General features: G+C 45.7%; 1 protein-coding gene across 1 annotated transcript in view; it reads left to right on the top strand.

Annotated features, from left to right (window-relative positions):
- The window catches only part of Cfap221 (cilia and flagella associated protein 221), a 71,395-nt gene that overhangs the window by 13,556 nt on the left and 48,127 nt on the right, over positions 1-9,712 (top strand). The window contains exon 5 of the mRNA XM_021199190.1: positions 363-463. Coding sequence (XP_021054849.1) covers positions 363-463 — 101 coding nt within the window. The remainder of the gene's footprint in view (positions 1-362; positions 464-9,712) is intronic.

Below are 9,712 nucleotides of genomic sequence, written 5' to 3'. Positions count from 1 at the left end.
AAAAAAACAAAACTGCTGGCCGTGTTGATATGTGCTTGGGATCTCATTGCTGCGGGGAGGAGGTAACTTCCATAAGAGACCTTATCTACATAATAAAAAGGTGATTGGTACCTAAACAATGATATCCAAAGTTGTCCTTTGGCTTCCATATGTGTGTATATACCCATGCAAATGGACATGGGTGCACATGTATGTGTACACACAGACACACACACACACACACACTCACAAAAGAAACCCAGTAGTTCTAATGTTTTACTTAAAGCACCAAGGTTTCCTAAGGAAATTCTTGAATGATTAAAAAAGTTCAAAATGATAGTTTTCCAGACACTAAATTTAACTTTCCTCCATACTAATTTCAGGGAGATGACACCTTGCTTGTCCCCATTCATGCCTACCCTGTCTTGAATAACCTGGACTTCCCCAAGTTTATAAATCTATCAGATGTCTTCCTCGGAGAAAGGTGAGTTCCCAAAGAGAACCAGTAAGACACCACAGGATGTGAAAAGTTAACAGAGAGCTGGAGAACAGCAGTAGAGAACACTTGCTGCTCTTGCAGAGGACCAAAGTTTGGATCCTAGAACCTGCACCATGTGGCTTACAGCCACCTTAAGTTCAGCTCCAGGGCATCCAGCACCCTTTTTTCACTTCTACAGACAGACATGCGCATATAAATAATTTCTTTTTAATTAAGAAATGTAAGTGAGGCTGTCGAGGACCAGCCTCAGCTTGAAGAGGGATTCTGAGGAAGGGGTGTCTGAGAGCAGCAAAACAAAGGGCTTGAAGTCAAATTGTGGGTTACAAGCTGATGTTGAGACAGCCTTGCTCTCTCTCTCTCTCTCTCTCTCTCACTCTCTCTCTCTCTCTGTGTGTGTGTGTGTGTGTGTGTGTATGCGTGTGTTCTGCTCTCAAGACAGCCTTTTCATGCAATTCTAAAACCTCTCTGGATAGCTCATCTCTTGAAGATCACAAACCCAGTCTTTCATTTACATATCAATTCAGTCATCACCCTAGGTTTCTTTTTGATTATTTCATGAATCAGCATCCCATGAGTCCAGCCCTTGATTCTTAGTAAGAGACAGCAAGCACATTTTTTTTTAAAACTTTGCAATGGAATTCAGAGATCTTTTTGATAATCTGCCTCATAGTGCAGCTGCCTCTGTTCCTTTAGGTCTGCAAAGTCTCAATTCATATTGCACCCTTATATTTTGCATAGTTGAGAAATTATGTTGAGCTCATGTTTTCAGAGTTCTTTCCTACAGCCTTAACAGCTGTCCTGAAGGTCTCCGCATTTATGGTTTGCTGAGATATATACTCACCCTTGCCTTCTAGACTCGTGCTATCTCTGATCATCATAAAGTCATTAACCTTGTCAGGGAGAACTTTCCCCAATAACCTTGGCAGGGAGAATATTTCCCAAAGGACGGACATGAATTAAAGTATATATTTTCATACAAACAAGCCCTAAGCCCACAATAGCTATCAGCACTCATGGAGGCCCACGCCCTGCTGGCTCTGTTCCAGGGGTGGAAACCATGTCACACCATCCCAGGTATGGCCAAGCTGGACTCAGGATGGGGCTGGGGAAATGGCTCAGTGGGTAAGAGTGATTGATACATAATCATTAGGACCTGAGTTCAAATCCCAAGTGTATAAAAAAAATGAGTATGCTCACATACATGAGTAACTCAAGTCCTGGACTTGGTGGACTAAGGAGGATCACAGGGTCTTTATGGCTATCCAGTCTAGCAGAAAAATGACAACAAGCTTGAGTGTACTGATAAGTTTTTTGTTGACTTGATACAAACTGAAGGTCTGAAAAGAGAGACCTTCAGTTAAGAAAATGCCTTCATCAGATTGACTTGTAGGTAAGCCTGTGAGGTGTTATTATTATTATTATTATTATTATTATTATTATTATTATTATTATCAATGATTGATGTGGGAGGGCCCAGATCAGTGATCGGGTACCACCCCCAGGCAGATGGTACTGCACTGTCTAAGAAAGCAAGCTGAAGAAGCTGTGGGGTGTGAGCCAGGAAGCAGCACTTCTCCATGGCCTCTGTTTCAGTTCCTGCCTCCAGGTTCCTGCCTTGGCTTTCCTTTGTAACACACTGCTGTTAGCTGGAATAAACCCTTTCCTTCCAAAGTTGCTTTTGGTCATGGTATTTATCATAGCAGTCCGGAAGCAAACCAGGACACTCAAGGCTCACTGAGAGATCCTATCTGAAGGGAATAAGGGGGCAAATGATAGAAGAAACCACTGGGAATCCTTGTCTGGTTTCCACACAGAAGCACAGGGGAGTGCACACCTGTACACATGCATGCACACATCACACAAGACATGCACACCCACACCCACACAAACACCCCCACAAGAGAAAAAGCATATACTTACGTTTTTTTTTCTGATGAAAGTTCATCCTTCCACCTCAGTTAGACAGGATTTACAGCAACAAAAGACAAAATAACATGATTCAAACAGTTCAAACAAAGTACTGATAAGAAAGAAAGAGGACCCTTCCAAGTAGGCTAGACTACCTGGCCAGTAAGCCCCAAGGGTCTGCCTGTCTCCACCTCCCCGGCTCTGGGATTGCACATGCACACACCACCATGCCTGGCTTTCTATTACATGAGCTCTGGGGATCAGACTTACATCCTCAAATTCACAAGGCAGGCACTTTACCAACCGGGCCATCTCCCCAACTCTATGTATCTCCTTCCAGCAGATACTAAATGCCTACCATCAGGCAGAGTGCCATCTGCCCTAGAGATGTCAACAGAGATGCTATTTGGCTGCTGGCTGTCCATATAGAGTGGCTGTGTTGGTTGTTTAAAGCTTGAAATACTCAGCTCAGGTTACATAGAGAGAGCTGGTGACTAAAAGAAAAGTATTGAAATCTGGGCCAGTGAGTCGTACCTGCTTCCAAGCCAGACATCTGAGTTCCACTCCTGAAATCCACATGGTCAAAGGAGAGAGAGCCCCCTTCCACAAGCCACCTTCTGACCTGCACACATGTGCACACACAATGACCTGCACACATGTGTCCCGAGGCACATATGGGATATGCTCACTGAATAATAAAATAACATTCTAATGTAAAAAATCAAAGGTCTTTCTGCACCAGTAGCAAATGTCTACTGTCCCGAGAACTTCATCTCTCCACCCCAGGTGTCAAGTCTTCCCCTGGCAACCTTCCCTTTTGTTATAATAAAATTCCCTATCAAAGAAGACCTAAGGGGGGAAAGGATCAGAGGACTAGAGCCCCTCACGCTGGGAAGATGAGACAGCAAGCAGGGGTGGTGTGGCCATAGAAGCAGGAAGCTGGTTGGTCATCCTTATCCATACACAGGAGAACTGTAAGTGGGGCAAGACATGAACTCCAGAAGCCTACCCCCACTTGCATCCTCCGGCAAGGCCCTACCTCCTAAAAGTCCCACAACCTTCCAGATCACACCACAGAAGGGGACCAGGGGTCATTCCACATGCCAAGCACAGCACCCCCTGAGCCAACTCCCAGCACGTGCCTGGTAAGTTCTTGGCCCATTCCTTCCCATTCCCTGTTTCCCAGAATCATTCTGACAGGACTCCATGCCTGTACTTTCTCCTTCCTTCTCCCTCTCAAACCCTTCTGTCCTCACCATCTCCTTCTCAGACAAAGTGGGCTCTCGAAGGACTGCAAGCATCTAAACTGAGCTCACTGCCCCCTGTGAGATTAAGAGCTGCTTCCCGCAGTTGGGCAAAGCCAGGTATTTTATCAAACGTGGGCCACGTTGGGTATTTTATCAAAACCAGTGTGTTGGGGGACAAAAAGTCCTGATTCTTAGTTCTGTCTGTCCCCGTAAACCACTTCTCGTTTAGGTCATAAGCAAGGCTTATGGGCTGAAGGGGAAAAGCAGGTCTAAGAAAGCGGTGCAATCAGCGTGCCTCACACTGTGGACATCAGTCACCAGCCCTTGAAAGAGATGTCCACCTCCTAAGGGCCTCTCCCAAGCTATTTTCCACATAATGCGTCTCATTTGTATTCAGAATGAAAAATTCAGCTAAACAATTTACTTAATTGAGTTACTGTTTATAATGGCATAATATATTTTTAAAAATCTCTTAAAAGATAAACACGCTGCTTTTCTCCTCCAGACATCCTGGCAGCAGGCAGCACCTCCCCAAGACTTTCTGCCTTTTACAGTCTCTTTAGCAACGTTTAACCACTCAGACCCTACTTTGCTTCTTTCGATCTAAACCATCCACAACTAGAATGATATATTTGAATAGGCATTTCCTGAGAAAGTGTTCCAAGTGACTCCTAGGCCACCTTAGTGGTCCAGTGTATCATTTGGATGGGTTCTTTATTTGGCATTCAGTTAGTCAGTCAGTCAGTAAGTCAGTCAGTCAGTCAGTCCTTCAGTCATTTCTCAAATGCTTGATGTGTTAGTACCATCTCAGCCCATTTTGGTTGCTATGATAAAATGCCAGTGAGTTATGAAGAACGTCACCTCTTAGTTCAGGAAGCTGATGAGACCGTGGTGCCAGCATCCCTTGGCTTCCAGGTAGAGCCTAAAGGAGGTAAAAGAGACAGGACTCAGGAGCCTTTGTCAGTTATGTCACTACTGTGACAGCAAAGGGAGAAAGGGAAGGTTTACCTTGGCTCACAGTCTGAGGGTACACTCCGTTATGGTGGGGAAAGCTGCTCACACATGACCACAGTCAGGAGACACAAAAAGACAAAGGCCAGCACTCAACTTACTTTCCTTTCTATTGAGTCCAGGACCCCAGAGCCTTGGAATGGTGCTGCCCAAATCCAGGGTGGGTCTTCCCTCCTCACTTAACCCCAACTAGAAACTCTCACAGATACACCTGAGGTTGGCAGTCAGCATTGGCCATCACCGTGCCCCTTATAAATCTGTGTGCCCTACTCCATGGCAAACCCACTGGGCATCATAAACAGAGACTAAATCAGAAAAGAGAGGCCTTCACAAGGCCAATGTCTTTCTCCTCTTTTTAAATATGGACTTTTGGGATCAAAGTCAGGTCCTCAAACTTTGGGAGGCAAGCACCTTACCAACTGAGCCATCTTCCCAACGCTGTATATGTGTTTTCTTAAAATGCCTCAGTGAGTCAGCCATTTCGTCTACGGAAGAAGACACACTCTGCAATATGAAGAAGTGAAAAGGCAACGGGAGGACCTAAACCACCAGACGACAGGATTCTGGCTGTATTCTGTTGCTGTAACAAATACTCTGATCAAAATCACCTTAGACGGGGGGGGGGGGGGGGTTTATATTGGCTTGGGACTCCAGGTCATAATCCATCACTGAAAGAAGTCAAGGCGAGAACTTAAAGGCAGGGATGTTTGATGTTCCATGCAACATTACCTCCTAATAAGGAACTCACCTCAGAGCCAAGAAGTTCAGCAGGACCCATGGAGGATGCCAGGTGCTGGCTGGCTCAAAGGCTGACTTATATGGTTCAGGACCATCTGCCTAAGGATGGTGCTACCTACAGTGGGCTGGGCCCTCCTACATCTACAAACAATTAAAACAGTGTCCCCACCCCATGCCAGTAGGCCAACTTGATCCAGACAGGATCCACTGAAGCTTCTCCTCTCACATGACTCTAGGCTGTGTCAAGCTGACAGCCACAGCCAAGCAGGACAGGGGACTCAAAGGACTCTATTTTCCCCTTTGTATGTAAAAGAATTTGGACAAAATTGTCAAAAGTTGGGGACTTGTGTTGAAGTAGCTCGTGCAGCTTTCTTACGAAGGGGTGCTTTCTCTGTGGGGTAGTTCTGGGGAGGAACGACTGTGATCTGACCAAAGCCTCCTCGAAGCCTGGACATCATCTCCATCCATCTCCCTCTAGGTTACACAGTGGGCTTGCTCGCATTTATCATCTACATTTTTTGGTGGCTTGTTCTGGCTGTTGTAAAGTTTTCCTTGCTGAGATAAAATGCTGTAAGGATACTTGCCAGATAGCCATAAACAACTTTGGTGGCTTAAGATCTGCTAAAATGCACCCTGACATTCTCTGTAAATAAGAAAGTTGCATTCCTGCGTCTGTCCAACATCCCCAAGTCAAACAGTGTCGCTGGGTGCAAAGGTCTTGCAGTTCTGTATTCCTCCCCTCCATGGGCTCACTTTATAATTTACAGCCCGATAAACTCAACTGTGCTGGCTTGTTAAATATGGCAGCCATGAATTTGGGTGAGTGGCTCGGTGAGAGCGAGCTTGCTGAACTAACCTGAGGATCTGAGTTTGGAAATCAGCATCCACAGAGAAAGCCAGGTGTGCACCTGTGGCACTAGGAAACCGAAGGTGGGAAGATCCCCGGAGCATACTGGCAGCCACTGAGCCAAATCCAGGAGTTCCAGACTCAGTAAGAGACTATCTCAGAAAAAAAAAAAAAGGTGGAGAGTGATAGAGGAAAACACTGCTGGGCTGGGCTCCATACACATGTGCATACACAGGAACACATACATGCACTTCCCACACACAACATCAGATAGTCCCTTGATGTCTCTGAGAATATTGTTGCCACAGTGCAATCTCATTCTTCCTATGTATCAAGATAAAGAACATGAGTATATTAGATATAGAAAATATGTACCGTTCCACTCTCCCGGTTCTGAAAAGGTTTTGGTTACTCGTCTTTCTCCGCAGTTCTGCAGTGTCTGGCTGGGTGTGATGACATATACCTGGAATCCCAGCACTTGGTGGATAGAGGCAGGAAGAGGAAAATTTAAGCTTATCCTCAGCTGCATAGTGAATTGAAGGCTAGCCTGAGCTACACCAGACGCTGTCTCAAAACCAAAACATGTGTCTTTCTGGTGCCACGTAGCTAGCAGAAGCCACTGACCATGGCCTCCTACCATTCCATCTTGCTTGCACCAAGCAGCCACTGACAACCAAGCAGCTAGTGAGTTGTGGCTGCCGTTCGAGGGTTCATCTTGACAGCCTGATAGGGCTTAGAATCCCTGTTGAAACAGAACCCCGGGCCTGTCTGTGAGGGAGTTCCTAGACTGGATTAACTGAGCAAGACCCGCCCAGAATGTTGGCAGCACCCTCCCATGGTCTGGGGTCCCAGACAGAACACAAGGTAGAAGTCGAGCACCAGATCCCTCTCTTCATCTTGATGGTGGATGTCACGTGACCAGCCGCCTCAAGCTTTGTACCTCCATGTCTCCCTTGACATGATGATCGGTATCCTCAAACCAAGAGCCAAAATGAACCTTTTTTCCTTTTTTCCTAGGTTGCTCTTGTCACAATGAGGCATTGAACCTCATGGCTTACTTTAGGTGTGGGAATGGCCAATGTCAGAATGTGTTGTTCAGCCCCTGGCTTTTAGAACCCTTGGGTTGCGTGGGAATGTGTATTCTCCAACTAGCGCTGACAGGGAAGATCAACAACACAGACACCAGCCAAGCCCAACTTGCTCTTTGCCGACTCTGAGCCCTTCCAGGAGGCTCAGAGAACCAGCTGCAAGAGGTCACAGCAAACACATAGGTAGAAGGATACAAACCCATCTCCATGAAGAGCTTCAGAGGCCAATTGTCAAGAGAAAACTTATTCTTCCCCATGCTCAGGATTCTGTTTATGCACCCCAGACTCAAGGTAGAGCTGAAGAAACCTTAGTATTGTATCAAAGTGTTCTCATGTTGGCAAAGTTAACAGCACATTCAAGAGACTTAAGAAAAGAGACAGTTTTTTAGTATACAATTCTGCAGAAAGCCGCAAGCATAGAAAGAGGGCAAAAATGGCCAGCACACTGATTTGCTACAACACAGTGGTTTTCTTATACAAAGCGGACAATAACAATTTATTTCTTACACCAATAAGGATGATTTTACCTTGAGGGAAACGCTTCTTTATTTCAGCTTCTTCCTGCATGTCTGGGACAGCAGTTAGCTTCCATCTCTAAATCAGTATTTAGATAAGAGAAATGATCATGGCAGAAGAGATGGCTCACTTGTAAACTGCTTGCCTCACAGGTAGGAGGACCTGGGGTTCGTTCAATCCCTAGAAGCCACAGAAAAGCTGGCCTTGGATTTGGTAGTCCCCAGATGCTGTCTGTCACTAGGAGGCATGGCCTTTTGGAGGTGTGTCACTAGGCGTGGGCTTTCGAGAAAACTGTTATCATTCCCAGTATGCCCCTCTCTGCCTCCTGCTTGCACTTCAGGGTGTGAGTTCTCAGTTGTTTGTGCCTTTGCTCCACTCTCATGAACTCTAAGCTAGAAAAGAAACAAACACAGCCACGTGCACTTGCAATCTCAGTGCTTCGTAGGTAGAGACAGGAAGATCCCTGGGGCTCACTGGTCAACCAGCCTAGCCTACTTAATGAGCTCCAGGTCAGGAAGAGAACGTGTCTCAACAAACAAGGAGGCTGAGGAGCAATATCTAGGGTTGATCTCTAGCTGCTACACATGTGTATAACTGTACACATGTGTGCATACAATCACACGTGCACCTGCACACATGGGTGCGTGCACGCACACATACACAAGCACACACATACATGCATACACAATCCCTGTCACTTAACAAGTACCTGTGGTTTTGTTATATGAACAATTCTCCCCTCCTTTGTAGTTAGAATTTCTTTGATTGAAGATGCTCTGATTGTACACACATCTCCAGATTCCTCTTCTAAATCTAGTGTGAGCTAGAAAACATTCCTACTCCAAACTCTAGGGGTCCCTCTGGACACTAATGCACGGACCTGAGAGCTTCAGGTGCCGACTTCAGATAGCCATCAAGGACTTGCACCTGAAGACTTGAGTTAATGCTCTCGTTGTCGTTCTCCAAAAGTCTGGATGTAACAATCTTGGAGAAAGCAAAGGAAGGCCCGGTTTTAAGCTCTAACATGCTCTTCTCTCATCTACTTCATTCATATGTTCAGTTGGTCCGCATGGTGGGTAAAAGGGAGGAAATCTATGATCTGTTCCACGAGTAAATGAATGTGTATGGGGCAGTTAAGGGTAGAACGTTTTTCATGATAGGGTCATCCAGTCTATAAACTTTTGGAATGATTCATTCGTTCGGTCTTTATGCTTAACCAGCCAAGCTAGCATCACATACTAAGTCCTGATGACCTTCATTGTTAGAGAAAGTATTCACAAAGACCAGAGAGATGGATCAGTTCATAACTCACTGTCTAACAGGAGGAACTGAGTTCAGATCCCTAGAACCCATGTCAAAAAGCTGAGTGTGTGGGGGCTGGAGAGATGGCTCAGCGGTTAAGAGCACTGACTGTTCTTCCGAAGGTCCTGAATTCAAATCCCAGAAACCACATGGTGGCTCACAACCATCCTGAAACCATCTTCTGGTGTGTCTGAAGACAGCTACAGTGTACTTAGGTATAATAATATGGAGAAATATAGATCATTATTAGGGGAAGATATGAAGATGCACAGCAACTTCCCTTACACTAGGTGGTGGAAGCGACCACATGCTGATTGTATTAAAACCACAATTCCTCCCAGTCCAAGAGCCTGTAATCACATTTGACTGACAGGGCATTTAACCCACAGGGCACCCTGCTGATTGTCTGTCTGTCCTTATGGCCCACCCACCAGCAACCATCAAAAGAAAAGCCTCATTCTTTGTTGGAATAAGAAGTGCATTTCTAGCCAACATAGTGGTGCACACCTTTAATCCCAGCACTTGGGAGGCAGAGGCAGGCGGATTTCTGAGTTCAAGGCCAGCCTGGTCTACAGAG

Source organism: Mus pahari, chromosome 5 (assembly GCF_900095145.1).
Source record: "Mus pahari chromosome 5, PAHARI_EIJ_v1.1, whole genome shotgun sequence".
In the NCBI taxonomy this organism is placed as follows: Eukaryota; Metazoa; Chordata; class Mammalia; order Rodentia; family Muridae; genus Mus; species Mus pahari.
The sequence above is the reverse complement of the archived record's forward strand: the minus strand, read 5'-3'. Positions and strand labels throughout refer to the sequence as shown.